This window comes from Antedon bifida, chromosome 9 (genome assembly GCF_963402885.1).
Source record: "Antedon bifida chromosome 9, ecAntBifi1.1, whole genome shotgun sequence".
Taxonomy (NCBI): Eukaryota; Metazoa; Echinodermata; class Crinoidea; order Comatulida; family Antedonidae; genus Antedon; species Antedon bifida.
The window spans coordinates 21304231-21319496 of record NC_136234.1 but is presented as its reverse complement, the minus strand read 5'-3'; the positions used below and the strand labels follow the sequence as shown (position 1 = coordinate 21319496).

Sequence of the window (15266 nt, the reverse complement as noted above, 5' to 3'; positions counted from 1 at the left end):
GCTTCATAAGATATAATATAGTCATTTTATTATGTTTTAACAATAACAATCCATCAATTGATCAGACAACCACTTTATCGTTTGCTTATTTTACCTTTTTATAGGATACCCATAGTATACTTTAATGTTGCTTATTAGCTATTAACAATATATTATAATTATACTGTATATTATTTTATATTGTACAATTATGCTTAGTCATATTGCTTTTCTCATGAACGAATAAAGAATGGTGTAAATGTTCCAGGAACGGGTGGTGGAAACTGAAAAATAATAAATAAGTTTATCGTTATTTATATTTATTTGTAAAAAATCAACAGGCCTATAACAACCGTTTTATAAAGACTCCTAATGACAACCTGATACAACACTTTTGAGACCTACTAATGTGGTTACTGTAAGCCTATATCACAACTCCTTAAAAAAACATTTTATTAGACTCTATTTATGTATTTATATATACCTTTTCGGTGAATGTGTCACTGCATGCCATCCTTATTCGTTCAGCTGTTGCTGGACTATCCAAGCAAAAACTGCCATCTATACCACAATCTTTCCTTGAAGCCAGAATAGCTTCTTTTATTGCGAAGAAAACGGATCCTGCCAAGAAAAGAGGAGGTTCACCAATCGCCTGTAAAGAAACAATCAATACTCCTAATATTTTATCTAAGTTAATTAATATTGAAGAAAAGATCATTAAAAATGAATATACAAATTAATTAAGTTTTATATGGAGAAGAAATGTTAACTTTATTAAATTTTGTGATCGATGAAATTGAGTTTACAAAATTGCTTATTACCTTTGATGAACAAACTACTTTCGTATGAGGTACTCCATCAAGCAAACTAACATTGAATTCAACAGGAATATCTGTAAAACTTGGTATCTTGTAAAACCCTGGTCCCTTTGTCAGTAGTTCACCACGAGGACTCCAGTGGTGCTCTTCTAGTGTGAATAAGCCGTAACCTTGTATGAACCCGCCTTCAATCTGAAGAAAAAGAAATGTTGAGGTGATTCAAGTGATGTTATGCTCTCAATTTTAAGTTATTACTTAAACAACAAAAATGGTGGAAATTGTTCTGGTAGAACCTATTTATGTACTTTAAAGGCGGATCAACAATGTATACTTATTATGACATTTCCAAATTGAAAACTCCGAAAATAATGTCTACCTAATGAAGATAATAATATGAGCCTGATTATTATTCAAGAACAATGTGAAAGTGTTTTTGTCACCTGTCCGATATCAATAGCGGGATTTATACTGTCTCCAACATCCATGACAATATCAGTACGCAGCACCACGTGATCTCCAGTCAGACAATCAATCTCAACTTCGGAAACGGCCGCACCGCTTGTAAAGTAGTGAAACGGTTCACCTGTCTTGGTGGTCCAATCAAATCCAGTCAACGGCGTTCTTTTACAATAAAATAAAACAGGTCGAAATATACACGTTATAAACTAATGTCAACAATGACTTAAAAATAATAATAATATTGAAAAGGCAATACCTGAGTTGCAGTGTATAGTGTACTTTTACTTACTTGTAAAATCCTGTTGCAAACAAGCTTACTCGATCCATATTAGCGGCTGCAACCTATTAAAAATGATATAACAATGAGTGCTAATTTGGCCGAAAGAATAAACAAACAATATTTTAATGATTATTAACTAATCAATATTGGATGTTCGACATTTCTGTCGGTGGTACACTGTGAGTGATTCTCCACAGTTATTATTATATATAGGTACATTTTTATCTTACTTTGTGAACAGTTTTAAATAAATAAATATCAAAATAAATATCAACGTGCTATAGGATTGAATGGATGTGTCTATGAAACTGGACATATAGCTATAGATAGTATAGATAGAATTGAGATCTGATTCCTTTTTGAATAATACCCGGTATTCCCGGTATATAGAGGGCGATAGAATATGCAAATAATCTTACAGCTGCACATTTTAGTTACTGAAGGAACGAATTAATTCATTACAACTGTACCTACAAACGTCATGTATTGTACACAAAATATGGAGAGCCAAGTAGGATTTCTGTTTTGGCGATTGTTTAAAAAGCCATGTGATTCGTAGCCTAAATGTTGGAAATATATTATTATTATTATTACATTAGACTGTGGTCTACCTTTTGGGAATTATACTCGGAAGCAAGTGTGAACCAGTGACATTATATTTGGTAAGTTGCTTTAATTTCAAACATAGTTTCGGATGCACTTTGTATATCTACCCAGTCACTCCATGTTTTGTATAGCTACATTGTGTATATCTACCCAGTCACTCCATGTTTTGTATAGCTACATTGTGTATACCTACCCAGTCACTCCATGTTTTGTCCGGTTTCTGTTTTCTGTATGGCTCAAGTCGTTTATATAGTTTTTCGCATGCGATCTTAAAAGAAAAGTTTAACACATTAATTCAGGCTGGAGATTATTTTTAGTGTAGCGTAAATAATTTGGACGGACCATTTTCATCATTAATCATTAATTTTTTTTTTGCCATAATGGCTTATGAGGAATGAAACATAAAAAATGTCTGAACCAATGAAAAAAAAATACTTCATTATATTCTATGTTAGTCAATAGGTGTTTTAAAAGTAGGCATATACTATTTTAATTTAAAAAAATATTATACTATAAATTGTACTGGTATTAGTTTACTCCAAATTCGTATTGTAAAGCAACAGTAAATTGTACGTTACATACAATACTCACAATGACAGAGTTAAGACTAATAGTTCGATAGTTAAACATCACTTCTTTAGGGGTGGGGACATTTGTTCTTTTTCTTTCTTAAAATATAATATTCGTAGGCCTAGTTTATCACAAAGTATACCATTAACGTCATGTGGTGGTTACGCGTACAAAGTGTCACCATAGCCCACCTCTTTTTTGTTTTTGTACCTGAGCACGGTCCTGGATTTTAAATACCAGTATCCAAAACCAATATGTTACCTTAACAGCCATTCCGTTTAGGTCTGAACTAACACTTCCAGCAGTGGGAGAAGTATTTGGAACTTTGTTTGTTGAAGTTTCATCTGTGAAAATCTGATCAGATGGAATTTTCAACGTGCGACTTGCGACTTGAATCATTTTGGTATACAATCCCTGTCCCATCTCAACTCCACCGTGAGACAGTAGAACACTGCCATCGTGATAGATAATTACAAATGCTGCTCCCTATTTTAAACAAAATAGATTTTAGAAAATCGTTTCTTTTTTAATAATACGTATTTTATGTCTGAATTCTTTTCAAGAAACGATTTTATTTGGTTTACCTTGCATACATATAATACTTGTATCATTATGTTTCAAAAATACATATTGATTTGAAGTAACAGTACTTCGCTCTTAAATTGCCTTATAATCTCGTGTTGGCCAACCCTGTGTTTTAATTTACTAAATCATTGTGGATAGTAGCTGCTTTACATTTTAATTAATTGTAAAATAAAAAATGTCAGTTAAACATTTTACTTAACTTAATACAGAGTATAGAAAGTGATAAATGATAGACAAACCTTATTCATAAACACTTCAGTAAAACCAACTCCATATAATAGTGGAATTATAGATAAACCTCTCTTTTTCCATCTGTTTAAACTGTTAATGTAATAAAACATGAATATTTATTTATACATTTAATATTTATGAAAATACTCACTCATGAGGACGATCAAATTTCTTTTCAAAACTAATAGACGTGGTGTACCGCAAACTTTATATCAAGAAAATAGATATTGTTTGTGATTTAAAGTAAAAATGTATGGAAGAAATACAAAATCTAACCTGTTGAATTCAGCTACTTTTGATTGCCTGACTTCGTAATCACTTTTCTCTAAGCATTCATCCCAACACCTCTTCAACAAGTGTACTTCGTCAATCTTTTGATTGTAATATGTCGATTGTCCTACTTGAAGAAAGTTTAATTCTCGTATCTGAAAGAAACATCTTGCTTACATAAAAATATGAACTCTCATATTCATGAAAAGCTACAACTGCTTTGGTTTAGAAGTGGAACAGTTATACATGGAAAACAATTTGTTGACATTAAGGAGAAAAAAGATACAACATTTGATAAGGTTATTTTAAACCAATATACAGGTTGGAAAATGGTAATGTGACATATGGGTTTGAAAGTTCAGACAAGATAATTGAGAGCGTAATGAGAATAGGTGAACAGGAGACACAATCATGTATTAAGGCCTATACAAAGATTATTTTCTTAAATAGCCTAATAGAAATGATCAAACAAGTACGTGATTGATGATTATTCATCAAACAAACTATTGACAGATTAAAACATACCATATTCTGAGTCATCCCACACGAAAATGATATTTCACTCATCAAGTTTTCCATAATCAGAAATGCTTGTGGACGTCCAAATCCTCTAAAGGCTGTGTTGGACGGTATGTTTGTCTTACAACAGTATCCATAAGCATCCACATTAGGAAGGTGATAAGCATTTTGTAAGTGAAACAAAGCACATTCCATTACCTAAGAGATAAACAAAATGAAAAATACAATGTTTAGCTACTGATTCTGAAAATGAAAGTTTTTAACATAAATTCGTTCCATCTTAGTTCTATTCAACTCGATCCCAAGTCAAGTATGTCCCAAGTCAAACTGGTATCTCACGCGAACTCTGTGCAACTTGGTTGAACTTGCGTTCCATATTTTATTAGTTAAATTGAGACCCACTTTAAACCAAAAGTATTAAAGCAAGAACACATTATAATTAGCATACCGATGCGGATAGATCCAAAGCATTCCCTGAGTTACTGTACAAGCAAATCTTTAGTGATTGTATTTTGCCATCATTGGAGAAACCCACTTTATAACGTCCGAGAAATGCGTGCCTGGTTCCCGTACTGGCCATGTCCTCGTCTCGGTCAAGCATACACCTCAATGGTCGTCCAACTCTAAGTATAACAATTAATATAATATGTAATAGTGACATTGTTTCATTTAATATTCATTAGTTAATTCATCATTTAATCAGCACTACATTACCTTCTGGCTGCAATAGCGAGAGCAGCAGATAAGTTACAACTTCGAGTTTCTTTTCCACCAAAGCCACCTCCAAGTCTTTTTGTTCGAATATTAACTTTATGATATTTCACACCCAAGACATTAGCAATTGTAGTCTGTAATTATATATACATAATTATCATTGATATATAATGTTAATATGAAGTATCATAATCATTGTGTGAATAATAATTCAAACACGGTGTTATATACTCAATTTATAAGTATACCTGGGATAAGTAAAGATCCTGAGCGGCAGAAAATACTTCCATAAAATCTTCTTCTTGCTTCGGTACTGCGATGCATGATTGTGTCTCCAAGTAGAAATGTTCCTGTTCACCTATTCTCATTTCACCCTCAATTATCTTGTCTGAGCTTTCAAACCCGTTTGTCACGTTACCTTTTTCTAGCCTGTATATTGGTTTAAAATAACTTTCTTTTGCTATTGCATCCTGAAAAGTTAAATATATGGTTTAAGAGATTTTCCTTGAATGTACCATGCGGTCTCTTTTGCGTTGAATAAAATTTATAATTTGAATCATTTGTTGAAATTATTGATTGAAAATTGCCAAGCATAATTAATAAGTTACATACTTCGATAGATATTATAGGCTCCAAATCCTGGTACTCTACGCGCACCATCCTAGCGGCTCTTTGTGCAATTTCCTGATTATCTGCCACAATTGCCCCAATGTACTGACCAACACAAGTTACCTTATCATAATGGAATAAGAATTGATAATATTCACATTGTAAACTTGATTTTAAATACATGAATTGTATAGTGATATGGGCTGGCTTCATCAAGTAGAACATCGAATTAATTGAGTTGAAATGATACGAAATGTAAAGCAACAACGCAAGTTTACCTTATCAGTTGCAAAAAGTTCTTCATCTTGTTCGATTTCACCTAACAAGTTACTTCCCGGGACGTCTTTGTGATCAATAAAAGCATGCACACCACGCATGCTCAATGCCGATGTAGCATCAACATATCTATTAAATTGAGAAGTACATTTTACGAATGAAACACTAAAGAATTGTTCTAGAAACTTTCCCGGTAGCGTTGCTCTGTCTACTAATCAGATTAGTTTGACAAAAAGTGTGATGTGTCCAAGTATGGTAGTGATATGACATCATATTTCATCATTTTTTTGTCGCATACAATTCGATAATGTACACAGAGATAGAAACTGTCAAGATTTTATAGCTATACTTAGTAGTTGCTTTGTAAATATAGAGTAATCAAAAATATATTTACAAACGTACATAATAAAGGACGATACATTTTGGCATTAAAGGTCATGTGACATAACTAAACATAATGTTGAATCGTAAGAGGCTCTGTTTAGCCAATAATACTGTAATTAAAATGTATTATATAATTTTTTTTAAACCCTTACTTTATTTTTGCATGTGCCTTCTTACTTAACACAACAGCCATGTAAAGTTCATCTATCAAAAAAGAATCAAATATATTTTTGTTTTATTTATTACAATATTATGTACCAACATAATATTGTAATAAACAATCATCCAATATTGTAGGATTTCAATAAAAAAAAGTTGTCTACTTCTACTTGAAAACAAAGCCTAAGTAGCTATGTTCATTTTGAAATTATTGGAGTCGAGTCTTACTTTGAAAAGCAACCATATCATCAACGTAGACAGCCTCGCCTGTAGCCTGCTGATAAGCTGATAGGTGAACCAACGGTCTACCTACCGGATCAATTGGTGACTGATCGTTAGCAACCTCCTGAAAGAAAAAAGTTTATAGAATTGTCATACTCGATTCATATTTTGTGAAATATGCTATAGAAACTTTGAATTATTGAGTGTGATTTATGTGTGGAATCTTCAGTTACTGTACATCCATGGATGTGGCGGACCGCCAAAGATTTATCCCATTTCCAACCTTCATTTAAATGCAGATTCTAACTATTCTAACAATTCACATCCGTGTGTGACATAAATCAAGTTATACGGCTACAGTAGTACTTAATAAAGTAAATACCTGAAACATCTGAGTGCTTTTTACTTCATCTCTCTTGAATGGAAACGTTGCTGACGTGTCAGATGGTGATACTTTTGGAATGTTCTGTATATTATCATAAACATTATTTGATTTAGAGAATCAAGAGCATGTTATTAAAATGCATCCGATACTGTATATTATTATTTATAAGGTTGGAGGTTTTTAGATAGAATAGACTTGTTTTCATTATTTTAGGTTTATTTTAGTTATTTTATTAAATTCACTTAATTGAATAATAGTTTTTTTTCAATAAATACAAACGACTGTTACCTTATTACATGTTTCTTGATTTATACTGAGGTAAAACTTAAAGAAGAAACTTAGAACAAGTGACTGTCTGTATTCAGTCATACCACCTGGAGCACCAGGTGCTAGAGACATCTCATTGGCAAGTGAAACAATGACATCATCAAGTAACGACTTATCCCAATACCTGAAGACAAACAGGAGAGAATATAAAAGAAAGTTAGCGTAGACATTTTACAGATCTGTTTGTGTCTGCTTACGGAAGAATCACCCTTAGTTGCAAATGTTCACATCTTGTACTCGGTATACCTTCCAATTATCTTGTTCATGGTTTGCTTTGCCATCTTTGTCGTGGGCGCCATTCCTCCAAAAGCCATTGAAGAGTCATGAACAACTCCATCATGTAGATCAACTCTGAATGCAGCATTTACTATTGCTATGTCGTCATCACGACGATGTGCTTGCTTAAATGCTTTGAAGTGTTCCGTCTGCATTTAAAAGATCAGTCAGTAAACAAATTAGTGTTTCAAAAGAAATAAAGTTTCTTTATAGCGCTTTAATATGGCGTCTGTGTATAAATAAATAAATTAATTAAATTTCATGTCAACTATTAGGGCAATACCATTCTTCTCCATTATTTTCCTCCATCTACAATTTGATTCAACGATCAAGGAAGCATTATTTCGACAAAAATATCAAAATATAGTATGTAAAGAATGACCTCTCCTTTGGGACAACTAAGTAGAAACGTGCCCACGGGGTCAACCCTTTGAAAGAACACTAATTGGATTTTCGAACATGTCTTCTAACAGGGTTTTACCATTCAGTAAATAGGTTTAAAAAGTAAAGTCATATAAGTTTATTTTGTTTTTAAACTACTCGAGCTCATTGGCCATTCTATTGTTGTTTGTGTCCTCAACGTAATACCAACGTTTATGTTACCTTTTTTGTATATGGAATATTTATTGATATAAGAGTTTCATTTGGTTTCATTGCATTTTTCCTGTAACCAGTAAAGAAATGTTCGGCAATTGGTAATGAACGATGCACACCTGTATTGAAATATAATAACAGTTAATATATTATTATTTTACGAAAAAGTTTAATTCTGCTTCAGCATAATTACTTACTCGGTCATGACTTTACTCTTACATAAATGTTGGGACCATAACATTGATTAATTAGGGCTTACATGTACCTCTTGTATCTGCAAAATCAAGAGTGCATCCAGCAGTCATCAGTATTGGATTTAAATCAGATATTGGACTACCAGTAATTATATTTCCACCAATACCCTGAATAAGAAATTTGAAATTGATTACGATTGATTTTGAAAAGGAACGGGAGATTCGGAACCACTCAATTGGGTTCTTGTCAATTTGTCTCAGTTGATAATAATAACAACAATAATTTAGTTTTCGGTTATTCCTGAGTTAGGTTGATTATTTAGCTGTGTATCGGACAGGGGTTAGGTCTACGTTCAGTACCGAGCTGATAACCATTTTAATATAATTAAATACATTTCATCTTTCTGACTTCGACAACGCTTTGTCTTATAATGTTCCGTAATAATTAATAATAATAATAATAATAATAATAATAATAATAGATGATCATATACAGAATGCTGTTATAAAATAAAGAGAAATATGAAATCTTACCGCAACGTTTCTTATTTGCTGACCTGCAAACCAGTGAAGCATATCGACAATTGCGGCGAAACTTTTACATTGGTAATCTGATGAAAGAAATTAGAAATTAATCAGCTAAATTTTCAATCACATTTTTTACAAATGTCATGAACTATGTTTCATTAACAAAAAGTCTCGAAAGGCTGTGAATAACAAGTGAAATATGTTCAAGCAGAAAAAAGAAAAATTAAATTTCCCCTGTGGTTCTAGAAAAAGAGAGAAAGCGGAAGTCTATGCTACCCTTCAAATCAAAGGGCGCCTCTTATCTTAATAATAGAAAGTGGAGGGTCCCGAACAAAAAAACAGTAACTAAACTGACTAGGGAAAAACTCAATTAAAACGACCGAGGATCTTCTTGCTACTAATCTTGTTATCTTACCAGGAAGCTTGTCCATGTTCTCTTTTAGAAAATCTTCAATTCGAGACAAAGTTACTGACGCTCCAATACTTACACCTGTCTCGCATAAATAAATGTTGTTCAACTCTGTAACATGTGATACTGATACTAGTACCGGGTATTGCATTTTCTTTAATTTTACATCAACACCTAAAGAAAGAAAGTCATAGCAGAATTAGGAGATTATCTGATTTAGAAAAGATTGTGATATTTTGTTGTTATTTTGTATACTGTACACATTAGACTGTAGGCCTACATACCAATTTCGGTGTTTCCTGAAACTAGTTTTGAATTCGGAAAGTTATTTCTGACGACAGAGAGTTGAAGAAGATTTACCGGCCTAATCCATGTCAAACCATTTCTTTCAAACTTTACAAGTTTTGGTTCTTCTCTTTCAAGCATCTATATGTGACAACACACAATAATAACACATATATTGGTAAAATAAGATGCTTTAAAATAACAAAATAGTTTAGGTAAATTAATGACAATTAAGCGATTATGATAATCCATTTACTAAAAGTTCCAAGTCTTGGGATCAATGAATGTCCATAATTATAATACGTCGATATAATTTAGATAACATAAAATATGTACTATACAAATATTGTTTTTAAATTATTATTATTATTATTATTGTGAGATCAATGTACCAATATAAGTTCTGGTGGGAAAATCTTTTCTTGTGTGGGATCATACTCCATGAATTCTGAAGGTTGAAAAAGTTTTGTAGATATCTGTAAAATAAAAACAAAATATAGCAGTCATTCTATTAACCATGCGATTGCTTTCTGTTTTTGTTTTTTATGAATCTTATGTTTCGTCGTCATTTTGCTCCGATACTTTAATTGATTTTAGATTTTAGTATTTTTGAGCTTTTTTCCTACCTTTTCCTTACTAACACAACCTTACTATTCTGAGTCCAATATTTTTTTTAATGTTTGTAATGTTTGACGATTTTTCTTTTAGTTTATGTCTTTTTTAATATCTAATACTACTGGTATATTTTTGCATGGTTCTGGTCAGTTGTTTTTACTCCTAGTGTTGTCTTTATTCCATGCTGAATGAGAATATAAACACTATGGTGGACTTTTCTTTTCAAGAAGAAATTAATGTTGCTTATTATTTGGAAATGTTTTAACTTGACATACGTAAGGTAGTTCATGTTATTATGAAAGAATACATTGTTTATTAAACATTCCAACTCACCTGACGCTTTCCATTTGAAATCATACAGCATTTGTTATCATTACTTTGAGAATTCACACTATGTTCTTTTAGATTCTTTAAATCGTCCTGCATTTGACAACAGTTGACTTGATAACATTGTCTACCGTTTAACCCATCATCTTTAGACCATCTCACAGGGTTTTCATTATTCACATCATCCCTTATTTGGCAACAGTTAGCTTCATTTTGATAATCCTTAAAACAATTCGGTTAGATTTAATTTTTCTCTGTGTTTATTATTCTTTTGCTGGATTTGGCACACATCGAAATGTAATATTTAGTTTAGAACAACAGATAAAATGAAAGAAAATAACAAAACAATTGTAGAAACTAATACTATTAACGAAAATACAGGGAACCGAAGAAGAACAAAGGATAAAATGTTTTTTTTCTTAATGATAATTAAGAACACTATGATACAGTGCAAGTTTAAACAATTTCTGTCTACCAATGTGATGTATTATGCAATGTCAATCGAATAAATATATTAATAAATATTTATGTTTAATCAGTTAACTATTGGTCCTTATTAGCAACACTGTTTTATAGTGGTATACACAGAAAAGTATTTAAACATTTTTAACTTAAGAAAGTCCTTTAAAATGTAACACCGTCAATCACTATCTCTATCTCTACCTTTGTAAAGGTCCTATAACCTTCTAAGATCGGTCGATATCCAGTACATCTGCACAGATTTCCTTGGAAAGTATCCTCAATGTCTGTCATTGTTGGTTGATAGTTGTTTCTCAGGAGAGTGTACATTGACATCACTATACCCGGAGTACAGAAACCACATTGAGATCCATGAGCTTTTGCAATACGTTCCTTAAATGAAATGAAATTTATGTATTGAATTGTAAAGTATACTTGGTATGATTTTATGACTCATGTATTTCAATTTGTGTAGATTTAAAACTATTTAATTTTATGTTTATATCTATCTAAAGACACAGATTGTAGTCTTATAATGATTATGAACCAATATAATATATTTTTAATCTTATTATACTGAGAAACTGTTATCTAAGCCGATTTTAATATTACCTGAACTGGGTGTAGTCCATCCTTTATGCTTCCAATACCTTCAACTGTCGTTACTGCCATCATATGTACTTGACATATAGGAGTCAAGCAAGCATTTGCCGATATGTGGCTAGTCAAAATAAATACCACACAGATAATTAAATTTTAAAGCAGCTTAATGGAAACATATTATTTTTAATAATATTGCCAGTATGTATATGCATAGGCCTATCCAACAACCATGGCTTGTAATACTTAATTAATACTCAGAATACAATATTTGGCCACCTATTTTTGCCATTAAGCATTAATTCATGATTAACCAGCCAATGTTATTTTAAGAAAATAGCTTTTTGTGAGGCAATGCCATGTTTCAATCTTGAATTTAGAGTTCCTCTGTGCTTTACAAAGTATGCCATATTTACTATATTCCTTTTCTTATATGTTTAACTGATACTGTACAAATATATTCCGTTTAAGCCTAGAAGTTTGGGTGTGGTTGTTTATATTATGTTCTTACGTTATTTTCTTGGTCAGCCTATCATAGCTTGATATCATAACAGTACAGGCACCGCAACCTCCTTCACCACAACCAAGTTTGGAGCCTGTCAATCTTACTACACATTGTCTTGTTAAGCTTGATAGTAATAATGTGTAATATATTTATACTGAAATCAGTACATGTTTTTCTCTACCAAAAGTTTATCTAAATTTATTTTAAATGAATCTAGTAAAATGTGGTGGCAAATTGCAATGTCATTATAACGAACATATGGTGCAAATGCTATTGAAAGGGGTGAAAGGAAATTTAGATAAATATTAGATAGTGTATAATGTATAATTTCCATGATAGTTCGATACATTCATTATTTACACGTACGTCAGATCATAAATGTGATCAAATTCAAATTTATTACACATACTGACACGCACACATGATTTCTGACAATTGTATCAAACAATGTGTACATATAGGTTATATTGTTTATTTATTCATAGAGTAGTATTTATAAGCAAACTTGGCTATCCTTGTGGTCAAAGTCTGTTCCTTTGCGCAGTTTTATTTTAATATTTATGTATTTATGTATTTTAATTGACCTTAATTGCTTAATTAAGAAAGTCAAGCTAGGCCGATCAAGTATGACAGTTAATTGGTCTATTATTATTTATCGATGTACGTCAAGTCATACACGAACATGTTTTGTTGTAATGCTCCAAAGTTAAGTTGGTCATTGTTGTTTCCATGCAAAATGATTAACCGTCAAGTTGTTTAAAAGGATACATTTTAGGCGCAGGTAACTTAGTAGGGTCAAGTTAGGGTCCACGTTATCGTCTGTGATCTAAAAAAGAAAAGATGTTCGTAGTGTCAACAAAATATTTCGCTAATTGTCTGTAGTGTATAGTAGATCAAACCGTCTGTGTGACTTGTTAAAACAGCTGCATAAACTGTTCATTTGCGCTTAATTTCCTATGCAATCCTATTAGAATACACCATTGTTCTTTCATTTCTAATAGGATGTTCCTAAGTGTTATATCTTCTAAAATATTCATTTTAAATTCAAGTTTCATTATTAACATCTTTATATCTACGACCAATCTACTCCATCATGTATTCCTCAGCGTATGCCTACTTTGTTCTACTTTCTTTTATTCCAATCCACTCGGGCAGCGCTTGTCTGCCCTAGGTTCTCAATCTTCTTCAAGTACTCTCACTGATGTTGTGTTGCCCAAAAGATCTGCAATCTGACTGCTTTACTTTATCGTTTTGCTTATTTTATTTTTATCTCCATTGCCATCCACCCATGGATACACACAGAATTGTCATTTGTCAGTAATTAGCCTTTGGATTCATTAAAAAGACTAAAGAAACTTTCTATCGGTATAGTGTATGGTTTGGTATTGATACAGACGACTCAATAATCTACAAAAACTTTGCAAACAATAATAAAGAACAAAGCTTACCTTTTGCCCATTACAAAAGAAAATCAAAATATTGTTTTCTTTAAGCGACATTGATTTTTTTCTCTCGGTTGCCAAATCGACAACAACCTTGATGAATTTGTAGTAGAAAAATGATCTCTAAAGATGCCCGCTTTCTTATTGCAATGCACTAACATTTTAAGACCATCTGTGTGATTTATATGGCTTTTATACAACAAATCTTTCAATCCTGTAAGAAGTAAGGGTCTGACCACCATGCACATCAGTTACTACTGAGTAAAGCACATGATGATTCGTCATAAATACTCGTAAATCATAACTATTTTCTATCGTACACTTATTTCAATTGTTTGTTAAATCTAATCACTACTACGATAAACATTTAGCGCCTCTCCACTAGTAGGCCTACATACTTTACTTATCTTTTAGTTTCGTCCCTCAAATTACTCAAATGTATTATATAAATATACAAAGCAATTTCCCTCTTTCCATTAGTTTGTATGTTCCTAAAAATACATGGTCTACTCACCATTTCTATATACGTGATTTCCTTGATTAAAAATGATTTCTTCATTGTCTCAGTAATGTTTATTTGATTGTATTTAGTAAATAATGTTAATTATCTATTTTGTTTTAAAGAGCAGAGACTGGTCATCCTTACGACGATCAATAGCACTATTTAGCAGCCCGTTGAATTGAAAAATGGGTTGCATGTCAGTGTAAACGGGAAGCATCATTGGCGGTGCTTTCTCAAGCTTATGATAATTTATTCTATCGAAAACACAAAATTGGCACAAGTAACCCGGCCACTAAAAGTACATAGGCCTACCGTGTGATTTGTGTATTTGTTTTCTTGTATACCGTGTCTTTGCCTACATATGCATTTACACGTCTCTCTACATGTCTTAATTTTAGCACATTGCTACACACTTGGGCCTAATCATTTTACACGATAACAGACTGTATACATTTATAGGAAGACACTTTGATAATGTCCATATGCTACTCACGTGCCAATATTCTTTACAACTATTTGGTCATACTCAGTGAAGATTTTAGATACTGGTATTTATAAATTATAACACAAAGTTATATTTATTGTTCATTCTTGTACAAAACCTACGGTAAATTAAAAATATTTCATATGTTGCTGGACTACTTATGTTGTAGGCTACTAAATCTGACATTGCCTTATTTGGTTAATGTCTCAACTTGTCACGCGACTCTTGAAATGTTCTGGACTCTTGAAATAATATACCAATTGCACTGGAGAAGGGCTAGTACATCGTACGCTTTTACTTTATCGTTTTTATTTAGCTTTTAGCTTATTTTTCTCCATTGAGATCTAGCCACTGGTATGCCTACCTTCAATATTGTCATTGTTTCTGTACTTTACTTTTTATGTGGATTTATTAAAATACTAACGAAAGTTTAAGACTTTATTTCTAAACTGATGATTCAATGAATATATAAATATAACATTGTTTCGTTTGAAGTAAGTATAACTTGTTAATGAAGGTGAACATCATTTGGACCGTCAGCAAGATAAATTTCAGTCGTCCTAAGTAGTATGTGAATGATGTGAAGCTAATTATTCTATTAATTAAACCTAACATACATACAATTTTACTACACAGCCTAGATATAAATATTT

At 32.0% G+C, this 15266-nt stretch overlaps 1 protein-coding gene across 1 annotated transcript; it reads right to left on the bottom strand.

Annotated features, from left to right (window-relative positions):
* Window positions 1-27: 27 nt before the first annotated feature.
* LOC144851817 (xanthine dehydrogenase/oxidase-like) lies at window positions 28-13718 on the bottom strand. Its single transcript, XM_078709448.1, has 32 exons — window positions 13634-13718; window positions 12954-13011; window positions 12192-12288; window positions 11693-11801; window positions 11285-11473; window positions 10628-10843; window positions 10072-10155; window positions 9679-9820; window positions 9401-9568; window positions 8992-9068; window positions 8529-8625; window positions 8273-8382; window positions 7640-7818; window positions 7355-7517; window positions 7064-7147; window positions 6688-6805; window positions 6453-6504; window positions 5919-6045; window positions 5644-5763; window positions 5280-5501; window positions 5032-5165; window positions 4766-4940; window positions 4324-4515; window positions 3805-3953; window positions 3537-3618; window positions 2974-3198; window positions 2336-2410; window positions 1546-1598; window positions 1238-1418; window positions 801-989; window positions 464-631; window positions 28-263 (listed from the first exon to the last, which is right to left on the bottom strand). The coding sequence occupies exons 1-32, from the start codon at window positions 13682-13684 to the stop codon at window positions 213-215; spliced, it is 4137 nt and encodes a 1378-aa protein (XP_078565574.1). The 5' UTR covers window positions 13685-13718; the 3' UTR covers window positions 28-212.
* Between the last annotated feature and the right edge of the window lie 1548 nt (window positions 13719-15266).

Bases quoted from the DNA above. Each gene is read 5' to 3' on its own strand.
- LOC144851817 (XM_078709448.1), bottom strand. From the start codon at position 13,684: ATGTCGCTTAAAGAAAACAATATTTTGATTTTCTTTTGTAATGGGCAA. The intron at 6,505-6,687 runs GTAAGACTCGAC...CTTTTTTGATAG, and splicing joins TGATATGGTTGCTTTTCAAA to ATGAACTTTACATGGCTGTT. The intron at 3,199-3,536 runs GTTTGTCTATCA...TGTTTAAAATAG, and splicing joins CTGAAGTGTTTATGAATAAG to GGAGCAGCATTTGTAATTAT.